Source organism: Apteryx mantelli, chromosome 4 (assembly GCF_036417845.1).
Source record: "Apteryx mantelli isolate bAptMan1 chromosome 4, bAptMan1.hap1, whole genome shotgun sequence".
Taxonomy (NCBI): domain Eukaryota; kingdom Metazoa; phylum Chordata; class Aves; order Apterygiformes; family Apterygidae; genus Apteryx; species Apteryx mantelli.
In genome coordinates this window covers 23,812,677-23,833,189 of record NC_089981.1, presented here as the reverse complement: position 1 = coordinate 23,833,189, position 20,513 = coordinate 23,812,677, and the positions used below count along the sequence as shown (strand labels likewise).

General features: G+C 54.0%; 1 protein-coding gene across 3 annotated transcripts in view; it reads right to left on the bottom strand.

The window, feature by feature from the left end:
• The window catches only part of LSP1 (lymphocyte specific protein 1), a 51,845-nt gene that overhangs the window by 26,785 nt on the left and 4,547 nt on the right, over window positions 1–20,513 (bottom strand). The window contains exon 1 of one of the 3 annotated variants that reach the window (XM_067296008.1): window positions 10,978–11,104. The exons of the other annotated variants lie outside the window; for them this stretch is intronic. Coding sequence (XP_067152109.1) covers window positions 10,978–11,036 — 59 coding nt within the window. The 5' untranslated portion in view covers window positions 11,037–11,104. Of the gene's footprint in view, window positions 1–10,977; window positions 11,105–20,513 lie in introns of those variants that run through there. 3 annotated transcript variants of the gene reach the window in all.

Genomic DNA, 20,513 nt, shown 5'->3' with positions numbered 1-20,513 from the left:
GCAGCGCAGTTTCCCGCAGCCTCTCTGCCATAAGCAGGCAGCTCGCTGCCCTCCACCGCGGTGAGCCGCGTCTCCTATAAGCGAGGACAAGGCCCTTCCCTCCCCAATGAACATCGAGAAAACCCTTATATTAGCAGACTCGGAGCTCTTTCATACTCATGCGGGTTGGCGGCAGAGCAAGGTTTAATAACTGATGTTTCGGGGTTCAACAGTCACACCAACACACAGAGGGGAAATGATTATTCCTTTTCGGCTGACCTAACGGCAAAAGTATTTGCTTTTGATGAAAAACAAACAAATGAACGAGAAACAAGACCCTGCCAAAGTACTTGCTTTTGGGTCAGCTAGAACGGCTTGTTGAACTGCAAGCTAAACGTGACATCTCAGTTTGGACAAACCTACGTCTTCGTCAGCCTCTTTTTTGCGTGGGAGGGAGGTCAGCTGTTAAATCTCCTTTCAGAGCAAAAAGGTGGAAAGATTTCGTTTGAAAACGGTTTAAAAAAGTGTGCGCGGGGGGCACATTCGCTGTTTTTTCTAACTGTTAGTGATCAAATCTGGCGCCTCACGTGGCTGGCCCACGACGGGATCGCACAACCGTTTTTTCTCATTGCTAGCAGCGATCACGCTGCGCTTGGGGAGGGCAGCGCAAGCTGATAGCAGGTACCTTTGCCTTCAACTTCATCCCACACGATCCCAGGCCGGTCCCAAGCTCGGGGTGTTTTGGCAAGAAAGGGGGCTCCTGACTGCTCTTAGGGCTGCGGGCGCCTGAGGTGCAGGCTGAGACGGTGAAGGCGGCAGGGTCTGCTCCAGCCGTGCCAACAGCAAAGCATCTGAGCTCGGGGGGCTGCAGCTGCCAGAGCCCAAAACAGGTTGCTTCAGCGGGACCGGCAGCTCGGCGGGGCCTGAGGAGCCCCCCTGCCCGACGCTGCCGACCCCGGCTGCTCCCCCAGCCCGCGGGGCGGCTCCGCACGGCAGCGAGGAGCCGCTGCGGCGCCTGATCCAGCGAGACGACGTCACCCGGTTGGGTCGGTCCCGCTACGTAGTCCCCAGCCTTACGTCTCTGCCAGCAACCCTGGGAGTTCTTGGTCTGGACCAACACGTTCTTTGCGGCAGGGATTATCTCTTAGCGAGGAGGCAAGCAAATCCTGCAGGTCTAAAGACGGGCTCAAAGCACCCAGGTTCAGATCTGGCTATAGACTCACGGTGTGCCAAATGTCTGGGACGCTCAGACTCCAGCTCGGGCTTGGGCCACTTGCCCATATTAGATCCAGACCTTGACTTCACCTCCCTCTGGACCCCCAGCCAAGGGAGGAGGGTTTTTTTTTTTTTTCCATTTGTCCTGCAAACGCCTCCTCCTGCAGAGCAACGATACAGGCATCAGCGCTCTGGCTGTGCAGTTTCGGATGGCCACAAATGCCCGCTCCAGACAAGCCAGGATTGCTAGAAAGGTCGCGTTTCCTTTGGACAATTCCTCATCAGCACTCAGGGAGATTATAATATTCAGGCAAGGGAATTTCTGGCACCAAATGAGCTGTATTTAAGGGAAATGCTGCAGACACTTTTGCACAGCTCACAGCTCATAGGAAGTTTTGCTGGCCCCAAACCAACCTTCAGCACTAAAGCTAATTCCAGAAAGGAAAATGAAATGCCTCCCAGAGGCTTTAGACTTTGCAGACCTGTGCCAGAACCCAGTAACCCTCTACCAGCAAATTCAACATTCCTGTCTCCTGAGCTCGCCGGGGGATCGCAGGCCAGGATGGCGCTGGCTTTGGTCGCTGCCTCTGTCGGCTAGGCTGCCCCGGCACGCTCAAGGTTCAAGGGGGAAGAGGCTTTGGGGACATGGTTTAGGAGGAGACGTGTGCAGCCCCTGCGTGACGGCAGGTTATTTCCCAAAGGGCACAGCCCACCGGCCCAGTGCAGACCCCATTGCAGTCAAGGGTAAATCTCCCATCGCCTGCAGAAGGAGCAGTGCCAGGCCCATGCCTACCAACCCCTGAAAATATTGCTCTCCAAAAAGGGGGCTGCTATCCGACAGCCAGCTACAAAAGTTGCCTAAACGACATATATAAAACACCCAGAATATGGGTCTAGGGCTGTCAGCAAGTTCATCCCGCTGCCAAGCAGAGCTGCAGGTCTTTATTTCATATTCCATTTATCAACTTTTTAGAAAGAGCTCAGAGATGACTGGTAGGTGTGCTGCGATGTACAACTCGCACTCATAACATGAAATGGAAAAGGCTACAAAGGAGCAGCTTTCTGACCCAATTGCACCTCGTAACAACTGATTAATCACTTATTAAGCTCTTATAAAGTGCACATAAATGGATCCGTATGACTGGCTCAAGTATGCTGAAATACCCAGATTACATGTCTCCCTTCACATCGTTCAGGAGAAAAGGCACCAGGACACCTCAGAGTTATGGCTGAGGACATCTCCATGCCCTGCATGGTCATTCTGCCACGGCTCAGTTTCCTTCTGTCACCACAAATTACAGACTCATTGGCTCAAAGCAGCGTCCTGGGAGATGTCTCACACAGCCCCATATGTAGCGTGGACATCAGTGCTAGGCATCAACAAGTTAAGCATCTTAGCCCCATCCAAAGATCCACCTAAGGCCCAGGTTTATATCCATGTGCTAAGATAGCTTCAAAAGTCTATCCCTGTGTCCAAGGGCTTGTCCAAGGTCACCCAGGAAGCCAGGAAGAAATAAAGAAGTGAGTGGAGATCCAGCTAGCATCGCTGAGTTAGATGGCAGACAACAGTTACATTGCTTAATGAATAGGTTTCTGAGACTTAGGAGTAATGTCGCTTGATAGCAAAGACCACAGTTAGATAGCCACCTGCCTGGGTAAGGAAGACGGTGTGGATATTGGTACAATATGAGGAGATGGGGGAAGAAATACAATGAAAAAACATTGTGTCATGGCCCAGAGTTTGTTTTTCCACAGTCTCAGGGGATATGGTTATTCTGGCTCTGAGAGATCAGCTTGTCATTCAAAGACAGCCAGAGATGCTGGACAAGCCTCTCCCTCCCATACATTCATGTAATTCCTCAGCTGCATTGCCTGGTTTAGAGTCTAGGCTATGAAGTTTGAACAAGGGGGGGGAAGGGGAAAATGCACATATGCTTCACCCTAAGCCTTTTTCTCATACCAAGCTTCCCCACCCCAGCCATAGCTGTGCAATTGCAGCCGCTTCCCCCCATTTCTTCTATAAATCACGGCTTGCCTTTGAGATGTGAGCAGCAGCGTTGAGCCGATGCACACACGCAGGCTTCCCATCCTACCGCCACGGACCTGCTGGAGCTAGGAGTGGGGGTGTGGAAAGGCATCACACACCGCGTGATAAGGATATGCCAAGCGGCCGAAGTGGAACAAGATACGGCGCAAACTTTCATCGAGCAGAAATGGAAGCAAACCACAGGCAACATGGCAAAAACCTAGCTTCCCTTTAAAAACTAAAACAACTCATTTTTCTGAGTGAGTCTTGATTTCTCTGCACCAAAACATATCCCGTTTCTGCCCAAAGAAGGAATCGATACCCTGAATCCAGGCTAGGTCTGGAGCACCTTAGTGCCAAGGCTTAAGAGGAGGTCTCACAAGAAAGCCTTTTTTATTCAACTTCCAGCTCTGTTTCATAGATCCAGAAATGCAGCCGCGTGCCCATATGTGCCAGGTATTTTTGGTGTTACCTGGAAGACCCAGTGGTGCAAAGTCCCTGCACCTCCCCGGGAAGGGAGAATGCCCACCCCACAGGCCTAGGCAGTCGAAACAGAGAAAAGATGGGCAAAAGGAAACGGTTGCTATTAGAGTTACTGCACTGCAGCGGTGCCCATGGGGCGGGGGTGAGTTATAAAACTCTTGCCTGGTTTAGGCTTCATTAAATTCGCTGCAGAGATTGACCCGTCGCTGCGGGGTGCGACAGGTAGCGAAAGCCCAGAGCTGGTAGTTTACAGCTTCCGAAGGCATCTGAAGCAAGACGAGACACACTGCGGAAAGCCAACGGTGAGCAACAGGAGCAGACCTCGGAGGAGAGACTCCAGCACTGCCGATCCTTTAGCATGTTCCCCCTCCTGCCTCTCACGGGACGCCAGCTCTGGAAGCTCTTCGCGACGCATGGGGATGGTCCACACTTCTAAACATCGCGGGCATCGCACAGCCCTTCTTAACACCCCTTGGGTGTAAGGGCGGGTTTTTTAAAGGCACTGTGCCTGCAGCTCAGAAAACCCCCAAGGCCCCAGACTGCTGAGGAAGGTTTGCAGGCAGGGCTGGGAGGACGGCTGTTTTGCAACCCTCTTATCCTCGACGCTCTCTACTCCTAAACGGATAAACTCACGCAAAGGAGATGAAGGGGGTTCTTCCCCTACCTATGACAAGATCTTGGAAGCATCCCACTGGCAACAGTCCCAGGCCCAGGGAGCAAGCCGAACCGTGGGGGTCACTGTCCTTGGCAGGACATCACCCTGCCGGCAGCGTTCGCGAGCCTGGGATACGAAAGCCGCTTGCAAGAATGCACCTTCTCCCTGTACGCGCGCAAGGTAGCCGATGGGAACGATGGTTGTTTTATTATTATTATTTTTAATCACAGCCAACAGAATCCCAGAGAATCTTTTAAAAGATGATGGATTGCCCCCCCAGGACGGCGGGTCCTTCGCACACAGATACGCCGGTGCGGTAATGCGCTAACATCACCCGTAAGGAATTTGGAGCGGAGGGGGGAGCTGCTGGCGACCACGAGTCCTCCCAGGCCTCCGCCGGGGCTGCAGCGTGCCGGAGGCGCGAGAAAGCGGTGCCGCGTACAGCCTCCAGCCGGGGCCTTTTCTCACGGCCTCGTCGTCGCGGATGCAAGGCTCAGGAAGCCAGAATCTCTCCGAAGAACGGGAAGCCTGGGGTCTGTCTGGGGAAGGGAAAGGCGTTTGGGGGGGATAAAACAGACTCATCAGAAAAGGTTCTTTCCGGCTCACCGAACGCCTGTATTCCTGCTCTCGCGGAGAGGGAAGCAAGCCTCCGCAGCCCCCCGCCTTGCTTACGCTCAGCCGCCTTCCTCCCCGATACGCTTCGGTTGTAAAACAAGTCTGATTGCACAGGGGAGAACAATAGCGCTACCCCTGCTTAAAACCGGTATTAAGAGCGAGATTAATGTCAGGCCTGCTGCTTTTTACAGCACCAGCGAGCCGAGCGGCGAGAATCCCCCGGCTCGGCCGTAAGCCGCTGATTTTACAGCCCTCGGGGCTCCGCGATTGCCCCGCGGCCCCGCAGCCCACGCGAGCAGGAGGGGGTTTCCTGCGGGGGCACTGACGGGAGGCAGCAGGGACCCCACGGGAACGCGCGACACGGCTCCCTACGAGGGCCGAGGTTTTCCTCATTTACGGCTATCGCTGAGGAGTCGCACCGCGACAGCGCCCGGGGCTGCAAGGAGCCCTCGCTCCCGCTGCGCTGAGGCTCACGAGGAGACCGTCTCTGCCACGGGCTCAAGCCGAGGCCCCGGATATGCCCTTGGCTTGGAGCAGGCAGGCGTCGGTGAAGGAGCAGCTAGGCTAAAAGAGCAAAGAAAAACCAGCTGGGCTGTAGGACTCCCCTCTCCTTCCAGAAGAGGGACGTGACCACCAACGGCAGGTGTGGACTCCTGACAGCGCAAAGCCCCCAGGCTTCACCTTTTCTGCCTGCTCCTTTCCTCAAAGGAGATCCGGATGGTGGCCCCCCCACACGGCTCCGGGCACAGCAGCAGGGCCGGGAGCAATATATCAGCGGAGCAGCGCTGGAGATGCAGAAAGCCCCCGGGCCATCCATCAGTCTGGCTCACGAGGGCTCCTAGCATCCCCCGCAGCCCTCTCCCCTCCGCCGGCGTCTGGCCTTCCCTCCCTCCCACCCACCCGCCGAGCTCGCCACCGGGCCCCGGCCCGGGTCACGGGAAAGAGGGAGAAAAAAATAAAATAAAATATAGATAAATATAAAAAAAGCCACTTTTTTTCAAATCAAAGCAACTACAAGGGAGGACATGGGAGGGGAACACACTGGCGCGTGAGGCAGTGCTGGAAAGTATAAATTACACCGATGGGTCCCCTGTGTCCCCATGCCCTCCAGCAACAGCCCATGCTGCAGCTGGCCGCAGCTCCCCCCCACATCCCTGCCTCCTCTCCACACGTTCATCTTCCCCTTCTCCCCCTAAGCAGCTGCCCTGCTTCGCATCAAGCTTGCTTTGCTCCCCGTACCTATCCACAGGGAACAGGGAGATGAACACGAGCAGAGAGACACCGCGGTCGTCCCTGAAGGCGGTCACTGCTGTATCCCAGTCAGCAAACATCCTGCCCCATCCCCGCCGCCCCAAAAAACCCGCTTCCCCCTTCAGTCCAAAGCACCACCCAGCCCACGCTCCCTCCCAAGCCCTTCCGACCCCTCGTTCCCGCGTCTGCCCCAGCCAGCGCAGCTCTGGAAGCAAGTCGGGAGCACGGGGGCACAGCGCCTTTTCTGCCGGGACGCATCAGGACTCGCTCTAGGGAAGGCAGGACGCAGAATGAAAGGGCAGCGTCACACGGAGCTGGGTAAAAAAAAACCCCGGTCCCTGTCAAGCTAAGTATTCCCCTTGCGAAATGACACCAAACTTGGAGAAGCTAGGGGAATTTTAAAGATGCCCCAGATCCTGGGGGATTTACAGTAGCGCCAAGAGGTTGCCACACTGAAGAAATGCACGGTGCAGAAGACGGTGTGCTTCAGCTCACAGGGAAAGAAGGGGCGAGCAGCCTTCTGCAGGAGCCTGGACCAAGACTGCTTGGATCTAGTCGGAGATGGAAGATCTCCTCTCCCAGGGGCTGCTCCGTGTAAGTCAAGCCAAAAAAACAGGGACATGTGAGCATGATTTCAGATCTCATACTTTGGCTTTCCATATTAATGACTCCACTGATAAGGGAGAAAAAGTTCCATCCTACCGAGGAAGTAATTAGATTTATCTCACCATCTACTTTTCTGGATCATTTTGTACCCTTGGGCTTTTTCATCATCAAATTTAGTCCCTCTCCCGCATGACAATATTTGCATTTCCGACTCTGCCACATTGCAAAGGCATATAACCGTTTATTTGTTGCCTGTATAGCAGTCGTGCTGGGGGGACCTCATTCTGGGCCAGGTCACCCGTTGTGCTGAGTATCATACAAACAGTGCACAAAAAACTCCCCCCCCCCCCCAAAAAAAAAAAAAATCACAACTCATTTCCATGCTAAACCGGAGATTCACCCGCACACAAGAAACCAAACTGGCTGCTACGAGAGCGGCAGCTCTTGTAACGCGCATCTATCCGCACACCCGCTTCACCCCGTCGCTACACATCCCAGCCACAGCCCCTAATAACGCAGCAAAGGGAACGTGCCTGGAGCGAGCGAGTGATCCGGGCACCTCGTGGAAGCTGTGCCTACAGAGATGCTGCATAATCCAGTTTCGAGGAGTGGCACCGCCAACGCTGCTGACTTACAAAGAGGCTGATTTGTAGGTTAATTAAACAGCAATATTCTTTTGTGGAAACACTTGAGGCACAATAAACAGAGGGAGTGTAAAACTCCAGCAGGAGCAGATAATGCACTGAATGAATCGACGTGACAGGCACTGGATTCCCATCTTATTTATAGGAATTCATTAGAAGGATAAGGAAAAACAGACCGAGATAACAGGGTGAAACGGCTCATGTTTGGAGAGGGCTTTGCAAATACAGAGTCTTGCAGGAGCAAGAGAGATCACCACTGTTAACTTCTTACAGACGGGACAAATCTTTCCGCAGGGATTTCTACCGGACAAGGGGCGATCTGGCCATGCACGGGAGAGGAGGGGAGGTGGGCAAGACTGGAATTGCCCATTCTGCCTGATGCCTTTTCCAGTTAGTTATCCCCTGCGCGTCCTCCGCAGCCCCAAGGCACAACCCCGGGCTCTGCAGGGCGAGGGGCCCTTCTCAGGCTCCAGCCTTCCGGGTGCAAACGGCACAGTCCCGCCAGGCGCGATCGGCAAAGCTGCCCGCATCCCGCTGCTGGTAGCCAGCGGGGAGCAGGAAGGGCTCATCTCCCAGCCCAGCGCCAGCTTGCAGGGAGGCGAAGGCCAGATGCCGTTCCCAGAGCGCCGACGCGGCACCTCAGCCCGGGAAAACAGCCTCCGTCACCTCTGGCACGGCCCGCTGCTCTCAAGCGCACCGACCCGCGCTGAAGCTCAGCGCGCGCTAAACCTGGCCGCGCAGTTGGCGGGAAAGCCGGTTTACACAGACTTGGCTCCTGGGACCAATGTTCGGGTGAACGCAGGCTTAGCGAGAGTTTGCAGCCAAGCGCTCCTGCTCGGCACCGGGGCACGGGCCGTTTTGTGCGTCTGAAATGCCGGGATTTTTGTCTCAAGCGCGTACCTCACACTCGAGCACCGGGACTCAGTCTAGGCTTCCATCCTGATTTCAGAAGGTTTCTGGATCAGGACTTCAAGCCCGCTGTAGGACAGCCTGGCGAGGAAGCAGCTTCCTCGGCGGAGCGATGCTCGAAGAAGGTAATTCTCGGGTTATCCCTGCAGCACACGCACAGGCGCGCAGCGGCAAAGCAGGGAGGGGAGCGGGGGGCAACAAGGGCACAGGCACAGCCCGGACAGACCCCACGGCTCCCTTCGAGCGGCACAGACAAGCACATCCTTTTGATTTTCGGTGAACAAGGTGCAAAGCAAGCCTGCCAGCTGGGAGCCAACAGGTCACCCCATCAAAGACATCGCAGAGCCTTGCGTCAGGCTCAAACTGGACCACGGCCACGACACTGCCTCAGGAGCAGCAGCGTGGGACCAGGCTCAGATCTGGTGGATCCGGCATCACACCGAAATCCCTGGTGTCTGGGGACACGACTCTGAGCATGGCGGCACTTTCTCTCATGCTCTGGGTCACCTAAATGCTTCAGGCACATCACGAAGAGCCTGGGAGCTGCACAGTGTAACCGCTCTGCCTGCGGCCACCCTGGGAAAGATTAAAGCAGAGCAGGAACACAGGGATCTTCTCAGTGATGTGTCTCGAAGCCAGGAAGCTCAAGCAATTCCCCAGCCGAAGGAGCCTGTGCATGCACCCAGGCCAGCAGAGCCGTGGAGCCAGCCCCGCTGCCGGCAGCGTGCAGCCAGGCCGCCTGCCTGCGTTAGGGGTAAGCTTTGGGGGTGACAGGGGAGCTGGGGGAAAAATCTCACTGCAAAACAGATTGTGCTACATAGGGAGCAAACCGTACCTATTCTCCTGCCGATTCCCGTGGGGTTATCTGGGGGTAAACCACAGGTGAAATCCCTCACACTTCTTCACACCCCACCCACACTCCTCATCTGCAAACAGAACAGGGAAATGCAGCCAAAAAGCCAAAGCTCAGTTGGATTAAGCTTAACAAGTAACCCTGCTCAGCACGAATGTCCCTTAGGTAAAAGACCCCGGGGTGCACAGGTGTCTCCGGGGCACCAAAAGTCCCTGCCTGCAGCAGCAGGAGTTCAGGGCCACCGTTAGGGAGAGGAAAACGCCTCCAGGCCGGGCTGTGCCAAGGACAGCCCTTCGGGCATCCATTTTCCACAGATGAGGCACACGTGCCTGCCACCCTGCAGAAGAAGTCACTGCCCACCTGCGGGCAGGCGATTTCCCCTCGGCTCCTCTGCCCGGCCCTCTGGCGTGCCGGCCGGTCGCGAGTCAGCCTCAGCCCTCGCGCGAGCCCGCCGGCTGCAAACCCACGTGGAGGTTTCCCTACCCCTCACAAGCCCCAAGCCACCAAGCCTGTGGCCCCGGGTGGCTATTTCACACCGAGCAGAGACCTCCATCCCCGGGGCTGGGACCGGGAAGGACAACACGGGCGGAAGACGAGCGCAGACAAGGAGTCTGTCGCGGCCCTTTTCCATCCCGGGGGCCAGAGCAGTCAAGGGGAGTTTTTCTGTTGACTCCTCTGGTGGGACAGACTGGAGGGCTGTATTTTCCCTTCCTGAATTTCCCTTCCGAGGCAAGAAACTCTTGGGGGGAGGGGAGGAGGGAGTGAGGTTCAGAGGCTGCATTCTCAACCATGGAAATCCCAAACTGGCTGGATATCACCTACCCAAAAGACCCCCCCCACACACCCTGTTTGACCTCTTCAACTCCCGGCTGGAGACCAGCAGGCACCGGCGAGGACAGACAGTGCAAGGGAGCCAAGAGGTGCTCAACCTGTGGGACGTTAACCCAGCACTCACCGATTCAGCCCCTAAATTAAACAGAGAGCCGAGCAGCCCGTTTCGTCCGCCTGGCCTGAGCAATCGGCACGGTACAGAACAAGCTCCCCTAGCAGCTAGGGGAGGGCAGTGGAGACCCCCACGGGAGGGTCGCACGTCCAACCTGCACCGAAAAGCGAAGCGACTGCACGGAAGGGAATCCCAGTGTTAGCAGACAAGGTAGCCGTCCTCGTACAGCTCGGCCTCACTGGACAAATGGAAACGAGCCCAACCAAATCGCCCACCTCCCACCCTGGCGATTACGCTTGCAGAGGAAGGTTCAAAGCACCATTGCTATTGATTAAATCAATAGAGCAGCGTCAGCCGACGCCCCCGGGAGGATCTGGCCCTTTACAGATCTCTGAATCAAAAATGCACATCGCAACACACATTTACTACCAAAAAAAAAAAAATCCTTTTGCTAGCCAGAAGCCTTCAGCACTCAGGGGACACACGCACAGACAGTGAAATTCCTTGCACACAGAGGGAGGGGAAAAAAAATATCAGCTGGCTCAGGTGAGTGTCACAGTCCAGCTGCATTTAGTTATTTCGGTGGCGTGCTCCTGCGAAAGCCATCAGTTAAGTTCAAACCTGCTTTTCTCGCATTGTTTGGAGGGAGGATGCGTTTTCCCTTCCTTCCAGCACACCGTGCCTGCTGGAGGAGGGCGGCGAGGCAGGAGCCGAGCCGATTCCCACCCGCGCGCCGCTTTACACGCACACGCACACACACGCCGACCGGCTCCCCCCGGCGCGGGCAGCAGCACCTACCGCAGGAGGTTCTGCAAGCCCCGCTTGCTGCAGTGGCGCCGCAGCACCGCGCCGCTCATGCTGCCGGGGCCGGGGCCGCCTCGCCGGGCGCCGCTCCCGCCGCCGCTCCGCTCCCGCCGCCGGTGCGATCCCGGCGCCGCCGCCGCCGCCGCCGCCCTTTTGTTCCCGGCCGCCCCCGGCCGCCCCCGCCGCGCCTCCACCTCTGCCGCCGCCCGGCCCGGCCCGGCCCGCCCCGCCGCTCTAAAGCCTCTTCTCCCCCTCCTCCTCCTCCTCCTTCCCCCTCCCCGTCCTCCCTTTCCAGCCTCTCCTTTTCGCCCCCTCCCCGTCCTCCCTTTCCAGCCTCTCCTTTTCGCCCCCTCCCTCCACGCTTTCCTCCTTTCTACCTACCTTTACTTCATTTCCCATTACACAAATTAGGAACAAAGCAGCAACTGGGGAGCAGAAACCCAGGTTGGCGGCTCGCGCCCAGATTAAATCACAGTAAATCACGCCCGGTCCGTTCACATCAAGAGAAGTCTGCCGACAGGGTCCCTGCCCTGACACCTCCAAAAGGTCCCCACGCACACACACAGAGGAACTGAGAGGGATTAATGGGAAAGGGGGTTTCTGCTGGAAAACTCTGTCAAAGCAAAACGTTCTCATGGGATTAAAATAGCAGCTAGGCCCTGGGGGAAGGCTCTAGGCTAGAGCCCTGGCAAGCAGGCACCCTGGTGCTGCTCCCAAGCCTCCTGCTGACCTGCTCAAGTGACTTTGTCTCTCTCGTGCCTCAGTTTCCCCAGCCATCAAATTGGGGGAGAGGGAGAACATCTGTCTTCTCTTCCTGAAACACTGAGATTTCAGGAGCATAGGAAGTGCGCGAGTGTCTGATGAGGGACTAACACCACTGTCACCTGCTACAACAAAACGCCTGGCTGCCATGCGGTTGGACTCGGACAATTGCTCTTGTCTTCACACCACCCCTGTCATGGGAGCGATCTTAGAAAAACTTCTTTTCCTACCTTGCGTCTCCTGGTCCATGTGTGCCTTCTTTGGGAAGAGCTCTTCCACTCAGATACCTAGCAAATCCAGGCCCTACCTTATACCTGCACATAAGGGTCCTCATGGCGTAGCCTGCTCGTTTTCCCCCCGTGGTAAACAGAAATACTCATCCTGCTGTCTCTCAGACGTGAGGAGTTGCTAAGGGACCACCCTGCTCCAGCACTCACCGTCCTTCTGCCCTCAGCCCCTCTCCTCCAATTCACACATTTTCGTTCCCTCCCTTCTGCAGAACCATTTCTTGCAGCTCGGTAAGTTGAAAGGGGGAAATGGGGAAGCTGCCCATGAAATACACCAAGAAATCTCAATAAAGAGGAAGTGTATTAAAACCCAGATCAGAAGGAGGCACCTCCCCTCCTCCACATCCTCATTTTGAAACAGTTTGTTTGTTTATTCTGTAGGTATTTACTAAGCTTCCCCTAAGTGATTAGACATAACAAAAGCCACTAAGCACTGAAACTGATCCTGGTCTGACACTATGGGCTGCTTAGGTGCCGCCTTTTTGTTTTCCATTTCTAAATTTGAGGCTGGCAAGAAAATGCAAGAGATTCATCACAGAAAGTCTCTGCTGCTCAAAAAGAGCATGTCCCAACCCTGCAAGCACTCACAGGAGTAATTAGTCTTACACATGTGAACACTCCTATTGACTTCATCCCGATTGCCCGCACATTTCCAATGAAATCTGCACCTGCAGGGTTTTCTTTTTGGAAGGAATTAGCCCAAACCTGCCAGCGACTCCCATGGTCTGACCCAGCCAAGGATCCAAAACAGAGTCCTGGCAGGCAGGGACATAGCTAACAGCAATGGGCCAGCAGCAACTGGGGGCTGAATGAAATCACAGTTCCCCAGTCACAGCACTCTTATTATAGCCGGAGATACCACGCGAGCCGGAGCGGGCTGAGGAGGGGCAGGGAGGAATGCAGCTTCTGCAGCGAGGAGACGGCAAGGAGCTTGCTGTTGCAGGGAGGGGAAGAGGGGATGGCACACCACTCAATACAGGAGACAAGATCCTTGATGTAAACAAGCAAAGCAAGAAGCTGTTGATTTACCTAGCAGGAGAGCCTTGCCTTGACACCCAAGATCAGCATCCTCCAGAAAGGTAGTCCCCATGAAACCAATGAGCTCCTCAAGCCCAGTGCTGACCACCACTCAGCAATGGGTGCCTTCAAGAAGTATGGCAGATAAATGCCCTGCTGGATGAGGAAATCTAGGACCGAAAAGGAAGGTGATGGCTTTAGCTATCTTACTGGTCTAGGGTGATAAGATCATTTGGAAAAAAACAAAGTGAAATGCTCAGAAAAGGGATCCTACATCACAACAGGCAGCAGGCAGAGAGAGAGAATCCTTGTACTAAACTTGGCCTGGAAAATCCTCCTGTCTTTGCAGGGTGGCCATGCTGCTTGTCCTCCAGGAATGGTTTCCTGCCCTTCTTGCTGGTTTTCATCTTTGCCAGAGATAGATGTTAGATAGGAGGAGAAAACATATATCTTTCTTGCAGCATTCACCAGGGACCTGCAGAGAGGGCGAGCAAGACCCTGTCTCTAAACTCACAGCCTGCAAGAAGAAAGGGAACCTATACCCTCTTGGTGACACACATGCAGAGATACTATCCCTATCTCAGTGGGCCAGGAGGCATTTAAACCCAATACTCAAAGGCACAAAGCCTGGGCCTTAAGGGACCATGGAGAAACAGCAACGCAAGAGAAACCCCATACTCTCCACAGAGCAGAGGTAACTTCTGTCTCCTCTCTCTTCCCTGCACAGTCCAGATGCAGTCTGAGTCATGCCATATATTCAAGAACAGTAAGGTTAGCATCAGCCCCACAGCTGCTCATATATTTTGCAGAAAGAAACTTCGTGGTCCCATCAGGAAACAGGTAGTAGTGCAGCAGAGACAGGAAGAAAATAGCCAAGAATTCCTCTTATTTTTGGCACAATTTAAACTAGAAGAACCACCACAAATCCCTGCAGCAAAACTGCACCCCAGTACAGAAGAGATGCCCAAAGCACTTTTTGTGACTGCACCTGGAAGCACACTGCTGGCTGAAGAGCTTCCCAGAGCTCTTCCCAGCAACAGGCAAAACTGCAATGGAGAGACATGCCAGGACGGAGCAACTCAGGGCCCACTGCTGGACGAAAGAGGGCAGGAGTCCAGAGAGAAAGGGCCACACCAGTTCCCGTTAATTATGTAATCTCTCTGCTATGTAGGGCCAGTTGCAAAATCAGTTGGAGGCTAAAACATGGTTTAAGGAAAAAAGCAGCAAAGAGAGTCTAGTCCTGTTAGCAAAGTGTAGCCTGAGCTATCTTTTCCAGTACTGCTGGGATGCAAGCAATATCAGGCAGGCTCAGTAGCAGCATAAGCCACCACATCCAGTCGCTTGAAGGCCAGACCTTTATGGGTGCCACCTGCTTCAGCCAGCTGCCAGCACAGTTTCTAGAGATTCATGCTCCACAAACCAGTGGTGAGATCCCACCAAGAGAAGATCTCCTCGAAGGAAGAGCCTCGCTGCTTCAATATGGGCTAGGCAGCCCTGTCCCAGCAAGGGATGCTTTGAGCCAGCCAGAGACCCCACGCCCCGAATCTTCAGCGGAGCTCAGCTCCAGGAACCCTCCCAAGGATGATGGAGTAGAGGACATCTCTACGTGTTTCTGCTTCTTAGCTGATGTGACCCCATCTCTGCCATCCCAAACACCTTTCTCCCTACCCTGACACCCCTCCCTCCACCATACACACAGATGTCAGCACATAAGCACAACCTCCCAAGCACTTGCCAAGCCACCTTGGAGCCCCAAGGGCCCCTGGAGCCCCAGTGAGAAGGGCCATATCAGTTGGCACATAAACTGCATAGACAGCCCAGTGGGTGAGTTACCCTGACAGACACACAGGGTTTGCCCATGTCACCTTCATCCCTGGATCCCAGTTCACACAGCCTTGCTTATTCTGCCTGCACTCACATTTGGACAGCCTAACTGGGCAGCCAAAGATAATCCCAAGGGAAGAGAGTCTAGCAGCCAAAGCAGCACATTTCATCTCTTTCTCACCAGAATTGGTGAGTTACAAGCCCCAGGACTGTGCTATCAGGAGTGCAGGGCAGGGCAACTCATCTCTGTGTTAGCTCAGGGTGCCATGATTTGAGGGAAAAGACAGGAATGGGAGGGATGCTGAGTTCTGGCTTTGCTCACTCATGACCTGGCAGCTCTGGAAAATACCTCAGTGTGAAGTGGGAGCCATACAACCACATTAAAGATGCCTCCAGAAGGCAAAGTATCCCAGTATGGGTGCAATGAGAAGCCCTTGATACTCAACCTGCAACCGCAGCCACCCCTGTCAAGACAGCAGAGCAGAAGCAATTGGCTGCAGGGAGAGGAGTCCAGCCCTTCCAGTGCTCCTGAGGCAAACCCTCCTTGGCCCAGGCAGCGAGTCAGCAGGGACATTCAAGCCAAAGCATGACCCCAGGGGTGTTCGGGGAGGGGATGCTGTAGGCGGGAGCTGTCTTGACTCAGAGCTTTCATCCATCCCACACACTTGGAAGAGCACCAGGCAGTGGACAAAGGAGCCAGCAGACGCTTGTGAAGGGCTCTATGGGGGACAGCGTGGTACTGGACTCGCCCTGCAAATGGGCAAGGCAGCAGGAGAGCCTAGAGACAAGGAGGAATATCAAGGTAGCTGCAAGAGGCTTGGCTCACAGGGAAGAACATGTGTAATTGTGGGCTCAGTCCAAACAGTCAAACACCACGTCATAATAAGTCTGAATTACTTGGCTCAGGAACAGCAATGACTTTGTTCCTATAACATCCAGAGAGGCAAAAATGAAAAGGAAAGAAAGCAGCATCTAGGAGGAGCAGCCCTCACCCCCCCACCTCCAGAATGGAGGGGGGGCAACTCATCCTGTTCTGCCCCCATGGGGCATTTTATGGTCAGACCCCAAAACCAGAAAGCACAAAGATTTGCTTCATCTCCTAGTGAGGGACTCTTCAGGAGAGATGCAAGTCCACCAGCCTTGTAAGAGAAGACACTTTGCTCCAGGAAAGCAAAACAAATGAGGAAAAAAGGATGAGTGGGCTGAGGGAGAAGAAACCCAAAGGAAGATGCTGAAAGATATGTTAAAGAAAGGGTGGGTGGGGAAAGCAAACAGAGGTGGTGTAAGCATTATCCAGGGCAGCGCGGAGGGGCTACAGGAGATCAGAGCCCCTATTGTGCTGGGTGCTGCACAAACAGGGAGATACAGCCTGAGCGGCCAAGGGGAATTACCACCATCCTGATTTCACAGACAGGGAGCTGAGGCAGCATGACTCACCCGAGCCCTAGAGGAGCGCAGCTAGGCAAGCGCTTGGAGCCAGCGTGGTTACCCTGCCGTGTACCATATCTATATATTAGGTTAAATCAACAGAGCTGTTGGGAAACAGGCAGGAAGACAAAACAATGACTGCAGATAAGACACTCCCCAGCAAAGGCAGGAGGGTCATTACAGGACAATAGGAGAACTATTGGTCCTGAGGAGGCCAGCTCCATCTCTGAGCTCCCCCTCAAAAGCAGGGCCAAGCACCAGGGATTTATCCAGCCCAGATAAATAGGCCATAGGCAACCACTGCCAAGAGTTTGCTTCCTCACAGGCAGACACTGCCTGGAGTTATCTGAAAAAAAAGTCCTTCTTGCAGGACCAAAGCTCCAGGTAGTGCTGAGGAACAGTTGACATACACACCTGTTTAAAATTCTACATCTGAGTGTTTTTCTTTCACTGAGAGGCTTTGATAGTTCTTTAGTTTTAAGGATGTTGGAGGGTACAACTTGTGCCAACACTCCCACAACCCCCAAAGGGCTGCCAGGGTTGAACTGCAGTGAACAAGTGTAGTCCAGGGCCTAGTGCAGAGCAGGAGGCTTGCATCCTTCATCCTCCTGGAAAGTACCATATATCAACCACAAGCATTTATTTTATCTCTAGTTTTAGGAGTATTTCACATATCCACAGAGCTATTGTAGAAACTTGATAGCTTTTGATGTTGAGCCACCTGCAGAACCAAGATCACAGGTACTATACAAAAGAGAAGGGGGCAAAAGGGTGGCTGTCCAGGCTGAGGACAAAGCATCGCCTTCCCTGGGGCTAGCCTTCCTTCACCGAGGTTTTCAAAGCTGCTGAATGGATTTGAACTTGCAACAAAATAAACAGGACTGCCTTTGCTTTGGATGGCTGGATTAGATGGACACTGAGCAGCTGAAGACACCTTCAGGCTTCTCCAGTGATTGTAGTAAGGATGCAGCTCTAACACAGGCACTGCCTTGCTTCACCAAGTGGCATCTGTGTGATGTATTTAAGCATCACCCAAAACTAAGCAACACGTTTTGTGGCCAGATAAGCTTGTAATCATTTGAACAAAGGCCTCCTGAGACATTCAAGGAATTGCCCAAGCTGCAGCTCAGATGAAAGACTGCCAGGCAGTGAGACCTTCCTGTCCACCTCTTATTTTTACTCTTCCAGTGTGCTCAGGTCATGCCTGCATCTCTCAGTGGCATGGAGAGTCTCTCCAGGCTAGGACAGCCAAGGCAGTTGTAGAGCTGGAGGAGGTACCACTGCTTGGCACAGCACTCTGCCCAAGCTACACAGCCCAGCTGATCAGCACAACATAGTTTTCCAGGATTGAAATACAACTTCTGCTCGGTATAGGCATATTAGCTCATCTGCAGCTGGCTTGGTAGCACTGCATTGTGCAACATAGGCTTTCTTAGCCATCACTAGTCCCTGCCTCACACTGCAGTGCTGGTTACTCCAGCTGGGGTCAGAGTAGGCTAAAGGAGAAGCAGGAATCCCCAAGCATCCTCTGACAACTCCCACTTCCAGACAATACCCTCACTTCAAGCTTTGCCTTGTCATGTGGAAAGATATCTTAACTTAGAGCTTGCCAGCATGCATCCTTGCCTCCCTCGTTGAGCCAGGGCAAAGATGGGAGTCATTATGAAAGGACAGGCAAAAGTATTGTCATGTATCCAAAAAGCCTGAAGATCACCACATGCCTCTGCCAAGGGAGACAACAGTAGTTAATGCTCCAAAGCCAGGCCTGATATAAAGTTAAAGAGGAGTTTTTCTGCCATTGCGTCCAGAAAGCTGGATGGGGCCAAGCACAAGGAACAGCTAAGGCTGTACACAAAGATGTCAGCTGGAGTGAAAAGAAACATAAGAGGCACATGCCAGCTCAAGGAGGGAGAGGATCTAGCAGAGCAAGGATGCATAGACTCAACATCACATCTTATTCTTTCCTTGGAGACATCTAAGCTCACATATGCTGTTGTCAGCTCCTGTTATATGAAGCTAAGTGGCAACTGCATAGAGGCACTTATTTTAAGAGGAAATGATTATTTGCTAGCAATTTTATTGAGGGAGAACTCACCCCTCCCAAATGGCTGGCAGTTGTGATTGTTTGGGATCTGTCAATAGTTCACAGTTTGTCAACGCTAACAGCTCTGGAACAACCTTTCACTGGAAAGGAAACTACATTTGCAGCAGAAAAGTACATGCATACACATGCACGAAAGACGAGATCATATTTTCCACACTGTCTGGCATGGGTTTGATAAAAGGAGTTGCACATACTGTCCATTTAGCAGCAGAAAATACTTAGAGCTGGGAGAGGGGCTTCTTAGTAATGCAAAAACAATCCCTAGCAAAGGGTGCATTGGTAAAATAAGCATATAAGCCAGAACACTGAGGACCTCCAGCTGACACAAACTAACAGCTTTACTGAAGCCAGTGGGATGGTGCTGACTTGCACCAGCTAAGGAATTTGACCCTGCACTTTGGTGCAACAGCAGAACTCCAAGTTAACTGTCTTGCACATCTCAAAGCAAAAAGATACTCTCAAGTGGCTCCAAGTCTGCACACCCTCTGGTGCAAGTGGGCCAATCAGGCTGATAACAGAAGTCCGACTTGAATTTCCATCAGGGAACTCAGGCGGACTTGCTCACATATTTTGCTCTTTACCCATACAGTCCCTGGACAGTTATCAGACATGTTGGACTGGTATTTCAGCTGGTTCCTCCAGAGATGGAGCTACCTGGCTTTACCCCATCTCAGACAAAGCTGCTCACCCCATATGACTCAACACTAAACACTTAACACTACTTCCAGTCCCAGCAACCCATCCCAGGAATGATTAACTTAAGGCAACAAATAACAGAAGACATTTAGTCCTGGCTTGCTGCAGCTTTTCTTGCTGCGGATGGGACTGCCAACCACCCTGCCTGTGCATTGCACGAGCAACAGGGAAGCCCCTAGAAAGCCTGCTGCAGACCTGCCCCTGAGAAAGACAACCCAGAGTGCCGAAACCTGGGATTAAGACACTCCAATGGCTGCCTCACACATCTGGTGTGTGTTAGGAAGGATACTCTGGCAAGGAAAACACACCCAGATTCCAACAGTGCTGGTTAACCCGTTCATGGCTGAGCCTCCGCAGAGCACCGGCACAGCAGATACAGAGTGAGACACCCAGCCAAGCCTCAGGAGAGCCCGAGTCAAATCTCAGCAGTGCTCCATGCTTCCCAGGCGGTATTAGGAACTCAGGGAGCAATCCAGGTGCCTGAATATAGGTATCGAGCGCCATTTTAGATGCCTTGGGCTGTCCAAGACACCTGCACAGGGCTGGCAGATATCACGAGTCTAAGAAGAAATCCATGCCCTCGTACATGCCATGGCCAGCGGTTGCCCTTGGCAGAACACAGTCCCCAGCCTGTGCCAGGCAAGCAGGTGCCGTCGTTCCCCAGCAAGGCTCCAGCATCCCCAGCAGTGCAGGTAGCCGGGATCGGCTGGCACTTCCATGACAAAGGAGGGCTGCGCTTAAAGAGTGACGTGAAAGCCACAACTCTCTGCAGTGTTACCTGAGAGCCCTGATGATTACAGCAGACTCGTACTCTCCGAGGAGGGCTCAGGATACAGTCACAGGAGCCCAAGAGAGCCCAGATCAAACTGCAGGGGACTGGGTATCTCCTTCCTTTGGGCCCAGGTTCCCACGCCAAAGCACAGTAGGACCCACCCTCTCCCATCTGCCCAGAAGGAGAGATCAGTTCAGTGACCTTCAGAGCAAAACATACTCTCTTCCAGAGGAAGACACGGTGCCGAGGCCCCGGAGCACCTCCTTCGGGAGGCTGTTTGCCCAGCAACACGCTCCGGACGCGAGCCAGCGAGGAGAAGGGGCAGTGTCCCAACAGAGGCAGCAGCCAGCCTGGATGACGGCTTCGCTGGGAAACGGCCCAACTCACGGGAGAGCAGCGAGGGAGAAAGCGAGCGGAGGCAGCCAAGCTCAGGAGAGAGCAGAGAGGAGCCAGCTCTGCCGACCCTGTAACGGGGTGCGGAGGCAGGAGGGCAGGGAGGGTAACGGGGTGGCGGGCACGAGCGGGGACGCGGGCAGAGCTGCGACGAGGCCCCGGTTAGCAGGGTCGGAGCAGAGGCCCGCGGTCCCCAGGGCTTGCTGGCAGGGGTGCACGCCAATGCTGACCACTTCGCTGCCAAGCA